The sequence below is a fragment of the Malus sylvestris genome, chromosome 15 (genome assembly GCF_916048215.2).
Source record: "Malus sylvestris chromosome 15, drMalSylv7.2, whole genome shotgun sequence".
NCBI lineage: Eukaryota > Viridiplantae > Streptophyta > Magnoliopsida > Rosales > Rosaceae > Malus > Malus sylvestris.
In genome coordinates, this window is record NC_062274.1 from 216,717 (window position 1) to 229,025 (window position 12,309).

Sequence of the window (12,309 nt, forward strand, 5' to 3'; positions counted from 1 at the left end):
CCTGTAATACATGTTAAAGTAACTGGTAATATGATCCGACCCAAAATCAACCCGTTAATATTATTAGGTAATACGACTCAACATGTTACACATTAAGAAAAATATATTGTAAATCAATAAAAATGAAAATGAAAAACATAGTTTGACCAAAAAAAATGTAAAACATAATACTAAATTAGTATATACATACTAAATTTCGGAGTTGACCCCTTCATGAAAGTTGTAAAACTTTATTACAAGTGATTACATTTTTCACACTTCTACAATAATTATTAATAATTTTGCACTCAAATAAAAAACACCGTTCATGAGATTTGGAAGGTTTTAAAAATCTGAACGACCATGTAACCATCGTCTAAACATTTATGAATGTTTATTATGCTTTTACATCTTTCAGACTTATACATTAATGATTATGAATTTTGTTTATTTTGAACTCCCTTAAAAATATTATTCATGAGAGTTTGTATGGTTTTAAAAATTCAAAAGATCATATACACATCCTCAAAGCGTAGAGGATGCGACTACGAGCGTTTGCATATTTTTTCATATTTTTCGCACATGTAAATTAATTATTATAATTTTTTAATGTGTTTGGTATTTTTAAATTACTTGATATTTTTATTTTTAATGTGTTTTATGATTTTTAATCTCAATCTTTGCCTATAGTATACTATAAAAATAAATAAATAAATAAAACTTAGATTTTAAAATTTATATAGAATAATAATTAATAAACAATATATACACGTTCATTATATCTATTGTATTTTATAGTAAGTTTTTTTTAGTAGTTTAAAAAATTAAAATCATCAAAATAACTTTTTTCTTATCGTGTCGAAACAGGTTACTCGCGTGTCATTCCTATGTAAACCTGTTCAGAATCTATTATTAATGTGTTATTATCTTGTGACCCAATAATGACCCAATTAATTATCATGTTGACCAAAAACTGATTATTTTCGTATCGTTTACGTGTCGTGTTAACGGATCGTGTAAGAAATTGCCAGGGATTCACCCATCATATATTCATGCATGAATCATGATAGCCCTAACCAGTGGCGAAGAGGAGGGGCGGCCGCCCCTCTGCTCATCGGAAAACATGCATAGGAGCGAGTCCTAAGCCCCTCTGGTGAGGCCGGAAACTGGAAAACCTGTTTGTTCATATTGCTGAGTTGCTCCCTGCGAGCTGGGCTTCTGTTTTTTAATTTTACAAGTAAAACGGCATCGTTTTACTTGCTATTTGAAAAAAAAAATTAAAATATTGAGTGGGGACCTCTGGTCGCCTTTCCCATCCAACCCATTCCACATTTCCCAAATGACAAGTCCCTTCAATTTTCAAGTGTGTGCCACTGTGCCACAATCCTAGAAAGCATCAAAACGCCATGCCAGCCGCGCTTTCCCAAATTTGAGGTAAATTTTTTATTTTCTAAATTTATATTATTTCAAATTCTAATTGATTATTTTTATTTAATTAATATAGAATTATAGGATAATACACTAATATGATTATTGATTAGTGATAATCAATATGAATTCTATGAGTATTGATGAATGAAATTGTTGTTTACGGTAAAAGTTGAATTCTTGATTATTGATTGATTAATTGAATTGTTAATTTAATTAGTTATTAGTCATATTAGTACAGTGTGCTATATGATTAAGAGTTTAAGATTTTTTTTTCTTCCCATTATACAATTACGTAATAAAATGATACTATAAGACCTTGGACATAGACATCGAATGGTTGATTATCCACTTAATTATCGCGAAACAATTTGTAAACACTATCTCCAAAATAACCCTTGTCAACCTAAATCTCACATCATGCAAAGGAAAGTTAGCAACAGTATGTTTTATCCCTCGTTGGTTTGTCATTTTTTTAACCTTTGCACTCCTTTTAAGTTCGTCCCTCCTCCCGACAATTCCTAATCCACCTCGGAGAAAAATAAGAAACCACCTGCCAAGTTCGTAGCCACATCTAACTTAATTTTGTCGGTGTCTCAGTTCTCTAGCTATATATATTCAGCAAAATATAGATTTGGTATATATATAAATATATATATGGTGAGGAAAAAACGTTCGGAATCAGAACAACATGCAGAATCAGATGGATGAGGTGGAGGAAGTGAAGTCGAGCCCAATGAGTGCTGCAAATATGACCCCAAAAAGTCCGCTTGTTTCTCGTTTTATGGCGACTCCTTTGGGCAGTCCGATGAAGGCGGCGATGACAAGCATGCGAGGCTACCTAGAAGAAGTTGGACACTTGACAAAGCTTGATCATCAGGACGCATGGCTTCCTATCACCGAGTCCAGAAACGGCAATGCCCTCTACTCCGCCTTTCACACTCTCAGTCCTTCCGGAATCGGCATTCCAGCCCTCCTCCTTCCTTTATCTTTCGCTACTCTTGGCTGGTAACAGCTTTAATTAATTGGTTTTCTCTAAATTCTGATATTTATTTACGTATAATTAATTAGTATTCATGGTTCTTCGTTTGCTTAATTAATTTATGGAAGACTTTGGATGCAGTCCCTAACTATGAATATTCTTTGATTGAAACCTTGTTGGTTTTCAATTTTTTATCAAAGTCCTTGAAATTAATGTGATAATTTATTTTTATGTATGTTACTATATTTTTTAAATTAAAAATTTAAGTTGTTTATATAAATGAGATTTTAAATAAAAAAACCATAATTTGTGGGATTAAAAATATTAAAATATAATTATACTATTGTGTGTGTGTATAAACATGGGTACATTCATCAAAATTATTGTATCAAAACATGGGTACATACTTCAAAATCACAAAGATATTAGGCTTAATAACATTAGTAAATTTTTTCGATTAAACTTGATATGGATACATTTTAAAATCAAAGAAAGAATAATGTACCCATATAAGTTTAAAAATGGATTAGAAAAAAAATTGAATAGATTTTATATAACAAAAATGATACATTTTACGTATAACAAATTGGTATATTTAAGAATGAGTACATTTTAAGATTAAAAATTTGAAAAAATTACATAAATGGGTACATATAATTATCATGGGTACATTTGGCAAAATAAAAAATGGGTACAAATAAATTTAAAAAAAAACATGGGAACAAATACAAATAAAACTTTAAAAAAGATGGGCACAAAAAGAAATTAATATATGGGTACAAATTAAAACTGAAAAGAAAATTGGTACAAATAAAATAAAGTGTGGCAAATTAAAAATGGGAACAAACTAAAACTAAAAATATATGATAAAAAATTTAGTCATAAATATAAATATACTAATTGTAACATTTTTAACATTAAATGAATATATTTAGAAATAAAAAATATTTTATTATTAAATAATTAATGATATTATTAATACCCAAGTACCTTAATAAAAAATTAAAAAATAATAAGATTTTAATCAATAAAGTACTAAAAAGAAAGATCAGAAGCTAATTTCTTTACATGTGTGTATATATGCATGCGTTGCAGGGCATGGGGAATTATATGTCTCTCAGTGGCTTTCATGTGGTAGCTCTATACTCTGGTTACTGATACAACTGCACGAATCCGAATCGGGAATGGGCTACAGCAGATACCTTCGACTTTCCATGGCAGCTTTTGGTAATTAACCATGCATAATACACACACACACATACATATATATTGATATATTAATTGATCGAACGCTCACTAATACAAAATAGTGGTTCGGCAATCCAAGACAAATTGCAACGTCCTAAAAAAGTTGTCAATAATTGTTCGTCCAAAATCAGTATCCAATTTTAACAAAAAGAAGTGTAACTCTCAGGTGGAAAATTCTCGCATTGTTTCCAATCATGTACCTCTCAGGTGGTACGTAACCCTGATCATGATCGGAGGTGGGACCATGAAAATATTTTTCCAAATCGTGTGCGGTGAGACATGCCGCCACGTAAATCCACTGTCAACGATAGAGCGGTACTTGCTGTTCACCGGCACTGCCATTCTTCTCGCTCAGCTTCCTAACCTCAACCAAAGTATTAAATATCAGTAATATCGAAAATATCGGTAGTCAAGAAACACGGAAATATCGATAGAAATATCGAGATATTATTGATATCGATAAAAATAATATGGAAACCACGGAAATTGTAAGAAAAACTTAGAAATTTTTATTGAAACTTTGCAGGATGTTTATTTAGTCAATTATCTATTAGTTTATCACAAAAAATTGGAAGGAAATGTATTGCATGATGGATTTAACTGATTTAAGTTGATTATATAGCGAGCTGGCAAACATTGTGAGTGTAGAAAATATGTAGTAATTAATGAAAGAAGTTTAAACACACAGTCACAGACTATCAAAAATTGTACATGTAAAAGCTGTAAAAGTTGAATTATTTAGATGTTTTTTTTTTCTTACACGCCACCCACACACACACACACAGACTCTCACACGCCAACACACGCACACACAGATCACACACGCATACACACATCACACACGCAGACAGAGACTGAGGTCTCTCTCTCGATCCTTCTCTCTTCTCTCCCTTCTCCATTCTCCCACACACACACACAGAGATCTCTCGATCTCTTTTCTCCCTTCTCCCACACACACGCACAGAGACATCGCCCCTCGTCATCGTCATCGTCTCCCACACACGCGCACAGAGACCTCGCCCCTCGCCTCTCGTCATCGTCTCCACCGCAGATCTAGGTCTTTGAACGTCAAAGTTTCAAGCGCGCCTCAGATCCAGGCGATCTGATTCTGACGCCGTAGTCGTCGCCGCCGCCACTAACTTCCTAAGCCAAGAATGGAGAACTTGATCTCGTTGGTGAACAAAATCTAGAGAGCTTGTACTGCTCTAGGGGACTATGGCGAAGGTAGGGCATTCGTCGTCGCCGTCGTTGCCATCGCCGTCGGTGGTTAGGTCAACTCCCGGTCCCTCACCTTCTTACCTCTTCGATTGATTCATGCATATGAATTGTGGTTGTGTTTTCAATCGCTTTGTAGCTTAGATCTTGATCTTAATCATGTTTTTGCAAGGTTTTTGGGACGAAATCGGCACGCCTATTTCCGACGTTCTTCTCTGATTCACACGTATCTAAAAATATCGCGATATTTTCGGTAATATCGCGATATTATTGATATTATCGAAAATATCGCGATATTTTGTCGAAAACTGCTTGGATAAGGATTAAAATATTGGTAACCCGAAAAACCGATATTATCGGCGAAATATCGCCCATAATATCGGCATTTCAGACCTTGACCTCAACTCAATAGCCGGGATTTCCCTCACTGGGGCTATGACTACCGTAAGCTACTGCACACTCATTTGGGTGGTTTCTGTCACCAAAGATAGACCCAACGGTGTTTCTTATAAGCCGCTGGAAACAAAATCTGATGTAGCCACCGTTTTCAGTGTCCTAAATGCGCTTGGGATCACTACCTTCGCTTTCAGAGGCCACAACCCTGTGCTTGAGATACAGGTAACTGACTAAATGTGTGGACATCCTGTTGATATCGGTAAATATAACGTCAATGTTGTTGATATATTATTGGTATGATTGTCGATATGTTGTAAATATTTTGTCTACAAGTGCACTTAACCACAACCTAGTAAAAGTAATATATACATAAATTATTTGGAATATTTGCAGGGAACCATGCCTTCGAGCTCTAAACGGCCGTCGCGTTTGCCAATGTGGGAGGGAGTCATCCCATTCCTTAATATTCAAAACGTCTTTTGCTTTTGACTAAACTGAAATTAGCAAATGTTTTTTTGACCTGGATTGCGTATTGTATCTATGGCAGATACCTTCAAGCGGGGGATGTTAAATGCTTTGAACAAATACCACGGACATGACACATCAAAATTTGTCCTAGGATTGACAAGCATGCTCCTCGTGGTTCACAGCCTCAGCTCCCTTCAAACATATGCAATGCTGGTTTTCGACAATCTCGAATTCAGATTTACTTACTAGCAGCGTGAACAAACCGTGTCCTTGGTGGCTACGCTCCGGATTTAGGATTTTCTTCGGCTGCTTTGCATTTTTTATATCTATTATATCTATTGCAATACCATTCTTGCCCAGCCTAGCAGGAATTATCGGAGGAGTTGCGGTACCAATCACCTTGGCGTATCCATGTTTCATGTGGATACTGATTAAGAAACCTTGTAAATGTTGCACAATTTTTAACTGGGCACTCGGAGCCTTGGGGATAGTCCTTAGCATTTTAATCGTCACCGGAGCAATTTGGAACATAGTCACCATATGGGAATAGAAGTCCACTTCTTCAAGCCTCAAGAAGCAACCGTGGCAATAAGAACACCAAGGAGCATCCCGCTCTCGACCTTAACTATCAACCAATGCCTCCATTTTCCCCTGGTCATATAAGCATACAACCATTGCCTTGTAAAGGAACATACCCAACGCTAATCCTAAAGAACGAAGTGGCAATTTTAACAACGGTTCTGACATCTAAAGTAATTTTACTTCATGCTGCACATCCACACAGTAATATAACACTTTGGGGTATATGCATCTGAAATGTCATAGACTTGTTTCTTATGTCATTGTATTGTTTATAAGTAAAGAAAACATCACTATATCATTAGTAATAGGCCGACAACAGAATATTCTCAGTAGTAACAGAAGAAACCGCTTGGTTAACTAACCTTTCCTCCCCTCACTAACGAAATCTTACTATCTTGATCAATCAACTTGTCACTCTGATCAGCATCTTCCACAGTAATCACATCAATTTTTTACCTAACCTTTGAACGCAATGATTACACATTCCACCCTGATCAACATGCCATACAGACCAAATGCAATGGCCAAGACTTTTCCAGATGTACACAATAAGGTTGGGTAGCGCGTGCCCCTCATCTAGTATTACATAGATAATGGAAGAAGCATCCTCCGTTTCTTTTTCCTAGCCAATCTCACTTGCTTTGTAACTTTTATGCACAAAAGCAAGAGCATTGCAATGCATACTAAGACGAAAGCAAGTCGCATATGCCTAAAATATAAAGAAACTGCCGAAAAAACCAGGAATGCTAGGATTACCAGTTCCCATATTACAAAGAGCACAACATCCACCCTGCATCCACAAGTTGGGGCAAAAAAAGAAATATTAACATCTCAGATATATCAGTATGAAAAATATGCACAAACACAATACTCCTACATTATCAAAAAGGGTCAGTTCTAACCAAGTTCATTAAGTGCAAAAGACTAGAGAACATCAAGAAAATCAAAGACGAACATAAAAGCAGCACGAGCCTAAATGCAATCACTATCCAAGAGAACCCTAATGACACATCATCATCTTCACAAACTGAATCTTCTAATGATCAGCAAACCAACAGTTGTTACCAGTTAGTTGATTCATTGTTATGTTTAGTTTCAGTCAATACAGTTAGATAGTTAGATACTGTTAGCTGAGTTGGGCAAGTGTTAGCCTGTATGTCCAAACCTATTTAAACATCTCCGTAATCATTATCAGTCATATCGAGAAAATCATTTCATTTTTCATTTTCTCTCTTGTGTATCCTTAAAACCTGCTATTTACGGGAAGTTTATTCACTAGAATTCATTTCAATGTTCAGAAAGCATGCATAATGACGAGCTGTGTAAACGTTCCTCTCTGATGCAATAACCAAGTTCAGATGTTGACAAATGAGAGTCTTTCTAGTTTCTTGAGTTGAGCAATGCATGAAGTTTAAACATGTGTCCGCACGTTCATAGTCTTAGAGCCTCTCTATGTCACATTGTAAATGTTTAGGTGTAATAACACTCTTCTTGAGAATTCGTGGGTGTATTAATATGGATCTTTCCAAATCCATGTACCAATTATCCTATAAAAGAAGGTCTGTGATTTCCTTCTTCTGTGCAAAGCAAAGGTTCACATGGAGTGATTTGAATACACAAATGGGTGATGCAAAGGCGGAAGACCAAAATGAGTCCGAATCTCTTCTTATTGTCCTACATCACTCCCTCAGATGAATCGACAATCTGGGCTCCTGTCCAATGCATCTCCAGGAATCCTGAATTGCAGACAACCACTACCAAATTCGAAAAAACAGGCACTATAATATACCAAACCAACATATCTTTTCATCATCATTTTGTTTTTCCCTATTTATTTAAAATTCTGTCATTCTACCCCTTCCTTCATTGAACTATTGATTAAATCGAGCTCAAACGACAGGAATTAGGCCTCCAATCGAAGCTAAAGCCTAAAGTTGTGACTAAAAACCTCACCTTAAATAATTAGCAATTATCAAATCTAAACTAGAGCCACACTTTAATGTTTCTCCCAAATTGTTAAGCATATAAATCGCATAATCAGAAAGCAAGATAACAGAAATCAAAGATAATGGAGAAATTAAACAGAAATCGGGAAAGTGGAGGGGAGTGGGTTGAAACCTTGATAAAGTATGATTGAAGGAGGTGGAGGAGAAGAAGGAGACGGAAGCCCATTCATGCTTCGATCGAATCTGATACTCTCGCAACTGCTCCGCCAGATTCGATCGCGTTATCATCTCTTTGCCTTTGCCTTTGCCTTTGCCTTGTATGAACCTCTCTTATTATCTTTACAAGAAATCCTCCGAGGTTCTCTGCAACTGCAACAATGGATTCGAACGACGGGACGACGGAACGACGAGTATCCGCCGGTTTTCGTTGCGTCTTCCCAATCCGTGGACCTCCTAGCCCTCGACGTTAAAATTGATCTTTGTGGACTCCCTCGAATGGCTCGGTTTTTTAGTATAATTTGGTAAGCCGGGGCTTTCCTAACAAAAGTAGCGTTTAAACCGGATCAAATTAAACTGAGCTGTTCAGTTTATTCCATCTTTTTTCAATATTGCAATGGTAAACTAGTACGCGCTTTATTATAATAGTGGAGAAGTGTTTTGTCTTTGCATCACGTCATAAATTTAAACTTTGTTTATTTTCTAATCTAACAAATCTAACGAATTGGCAATAATTGATTTGGAGAAATCAAAAGATGAGTACTTCCTAATAACAGATGATTCAGTGTATGATGCACGAGAACAAAATTGCCCTGCGAAAGATTAAAAAGAGTTAAAGATAAGGTGGGCTTTTCACCCGGCCTATTTTTATTGTGTTTGGGGTAAAGGTGGGCCTTCTTAAGTTCGCATAACTCTTCTTGATTGGAAGTTAGTTTGAATTCGAAAAGCCCTAAATTTAGGCTTAAGTAAAGACAGTGCACGCTTGCAGTGGAGCCGAATGAATGACATACCCACATGGAAACAACGGACAAACCCCCAAACCCCTCCGAGAATCCCCCTAATGACGTCGTCTTCGACGACTCGTCGCCGGAAACCGACCTCACTCCCTCAAGCTCAACCCCTCACGAAAATCACTCGTCGGAAAACCCATCGGCACCTCCCCAAACGATACTCGAAGCCCCCGTTTCGGACTCTCAAGATGACTCCTCCGAGCCCATTCCCGAAAGCGAAGACACCCTTCTCGATCAACGGCACCTCCAAAACCCTATCGAACCGGGCCCAGCTGAACCCGGTCTGCCAGCCAAGAGACGCCGTCGCAGGAAGAAGTTCTTCACGGAGCTCAATGGCTCTCCGTCGTTGGCCAAGAACCGCCGCACCGACCTCAACAAAGACGTCGACGTCGAAGCCCTAATCGCAATATCAGTGGGGTTTCCGGTCGACTCGCTCACGGAGGAGGAAATCGAGGCCAACGTGGTACCCACCATCGGCGGCGTTGAGCAAGCCAACTATATCGTCGTGAGGAACCACATTCTGTCTCGCTGGAGGTCAAATGTGTCTTTCTGGTTGACCCGGGAGCTGGCGCTGGAGTCGATTCGCTCGGAGCACAAAGGCCTGGTAGACTCAGCTTATGAGTTTCTGGTGGAGCACGGCTACATCAACTTCGGGCTAGCACCGGCGGTGAAAGAAGCAAAATTGAGATCCTTTGTCGAGGCCGAGAGGGGCAATGTGGTCATTGTGGGGGCTGGCTTGGCGGGTTTGGTGGCTGCGAGACAATTGGTGTTTTTGGGCTTCAAAGTTGCGGTCTTGGAAGGTAGGAGCAGGCCTGGTGGTCGCGTGAAGACGAGGAAGATGGTAGCCGAGCGTGAGGGAGTGGAGGCTGCGGCGGATCTCGGCGGAAGTGTCCTCACTGGAATCAATGGCAACCCGCTTGGAGTTTTAGCTCGGCAACTGGGTCTGCCTCTTCATAAGGTGAGGGATATTTGCCCGCTTTATTTACCAGATGGGAAAGCTGTGAATTCTGAGATGGATTCTAGTATAGAGGCTTCTTTTAATAAGTTGTTAGATAGAGTTTGTAAGCTTAGGCACGCAATGATAGAGGAAGTTAAGTCCGTAGATGTTTCGTTAGGGACTGCATTGGAAGCTTTTCAACGCGTTTATAGTGTTGCCCAAGACCCACAGGAGAGGATGCTCTTGGACTGGCATCTTGCTAATTTGGAATATGCAAATGCTTCCTTGATGTCCAATTTGTCCATGGCCTATTGGGATCAGGATGATCCCTATGAGATGGGAGGTGACCATTGTTTTATCCCGGGAGGCAATGAGACTTTTGTGCGGTCCCTTGCAGAGGGCCTTCCAATCTTCTATGAAAGGACTGTGCAAAGTATTCGGTATGGTTCTGATGGGGTTTTGGTTTATGCAAACGGGCAGGAGTTTTGTGGGGACATGGTTCTTTGCACTGTCCCGTTAGGTGTGCTTAAGAAGGGTTCCATTGAATTTGTCCCTGAGCTTCCACAAAGGAAGAAGGATGCAATTCATGGTTTAGGATTTGGATTACTGAATAAGGTTGCCATATTGTTCCCTTATAACTTCTGGGGTGGAGATATTGATACTTTTGGGCACTTGACTGAGGATTCGACTATGAGAGGCGAGTTCTTTCTGTTTTATAGCTACTCTTCTGTATCAGGAGGGCCTCTTCTAGTTGCTCTTGTGGCTGGAGATGCTGCAATTAAGTTTGAATTGATGTCTCCTGTTGAGTCTGTGAATAGGGTGTTGGACATATTAAGGGGTATTTTCAACCCGAAGGGGATTGCTGTTCCGGAACCTATTCAGGCAGTGTGCACTCGGTGGGGGAAGGATGACTTTGCATACGGATCTTATTCATATGTTGCAGTAGGGTCTTCAGGAGATGATTATGATATTCTGGCAGAGAGTATTGGGGATGGGAGAGTGTTCTTTGCTGGAGAGGCCACTAACAAGCAGTATCCGGCAACAATGCATGGAGCTTTTTTGAGTGGGATGAGAGAAGCGGCTAACATACTGAGAGTAGCCAAACGGCGGCCAATTATCCCATCAGAAAAGTCAAGTAATGTTGGTGATGAGATGGACGATTTGAATAATTTATTTGACACCCCTGACCTAAGATGTGGGAGCTTCTCTGTTTTGTTTGATCCCCGGTCAAATGAGTGTGATTCTGCTAACTCGCTGTTGAGGGTGACATTTGGAGTGGGAAATATGGACATGGGATCATGTCTCTCTCTTTGCCTATATGGTTTGATTTCGAGGAATCAGGCGAAGAAGTTGAGTGAGGTAGAAGGGGATGGGAACAGGATGAGAATGATAAATGTGGAATTTGGGGTGAGGTTGGGTGGGAGGAAAGGTCTAAGTGGTGCTGGGGAATCATTAATCAGCTACATTAGGGCAGCAAAATCAAAACCGAACGTAGATGGAGGAGTTAAAGTATGAAGAATCCTGGGTGTGTGTTGTGCATAATGGATTGCAGTTGATTGGATCATTGATTTGAGCAGCTGGATGGAATTCATGGGCAACTGAACTGGACTGATTTGGTTTGGTAGTGATTATTTCTGCCTTGGTTGAGTTGTTGCTTAATTCTGTCCTTGGAAGTGCAAAAGTGATTGTGAGTTATTTATTCTTCATCCTCTTACTCACTCATGAATTGAGATGAAGAAGTATGATTTTTCTTCATTCAGTTTGCAGTATGCTTTTTGTGTGGCTGTTTATGTTTTGCTGCGTTGTTTGTTTCCAATCTCCATGGACCGTAGAGTATAGACTATAAGGACGGATGACGAAATTGATTGATCTTAACTATACCAAAACTTGGTGGCTAGGAATTGGATTGGATTGAATTAAAAATAACTAGATTCTAAATTTTGTCCGATCCTACCATTTTGCAAGGATTATGTAAGGATTATGAGGTATAAATTTTCTTCATGCTCGATTCATCTGAAGTCCTTCGACTAGGATTAAAAAGCCCTCCGATCCTATAGGTATGACGGAAATTCACATGGGCAATGGGTAATGGGCCCGGCCCAAATAGTTGCGTATAAAACG

General features: G+C 38.7%; 2 protein-coding genes and 1 pseudogene across 2 annotated transcripts; 2 read left to right on the top strand and 1 right to left on the bottom strand.

Annotated features, from left to right (window-relative positions):
* Positions 1-1,994: 1,994 nt before the first annotated feature.
* Positions 1,995-6,298, top strand: LOC126603931 (lysine histidine transporter-like 8; annotated as a pseudogene).
* Positions 6,299-6,520: 222 nt separating this feature from the next.
* On the bottom strand, positions 6,521-8,805 carry LOC126603932 (uncharacterized). The gene is made up of 2 exons (XM_050270965.1): positions 8,417-8,805; positions 6,521-7,088 (listed from the first exon to the last, which is right to left on the bottom strand). Exons 1-2 carry the CDS (start codon positions 8,530-8,532, stop codon positions 6,881-6,883), a joined length of 324 nt encoding a protein of 107 aa, XP_050126922.1. The 5' UTR covers positions 8,533-8,805; the 3' UTR covers positions 6,521-6,880.
* Positions 8,806-9,206: 401 nt separating this feature from the next.
* LOC126603930 (lysine-specific histone demethylase 1 homolog 1-like) lies at positions 9,207-11,957 on the top strand. The gene has a single exon (XM_050270964.1). The coding sequence runs from the start codon at positions 9,256-9,258 to the stop codon at positions 11,701-11,703; it is 2,448 nt and encodes an 815-aa protein (XP_050126921.1). The 5' UTR covers positions 9,207-9,255; the 3' UTR covers positions 11,704-11,957.
* The last annotated feature ends 352 nt before the right edge of the window (positions 11,958-12,309 follow it).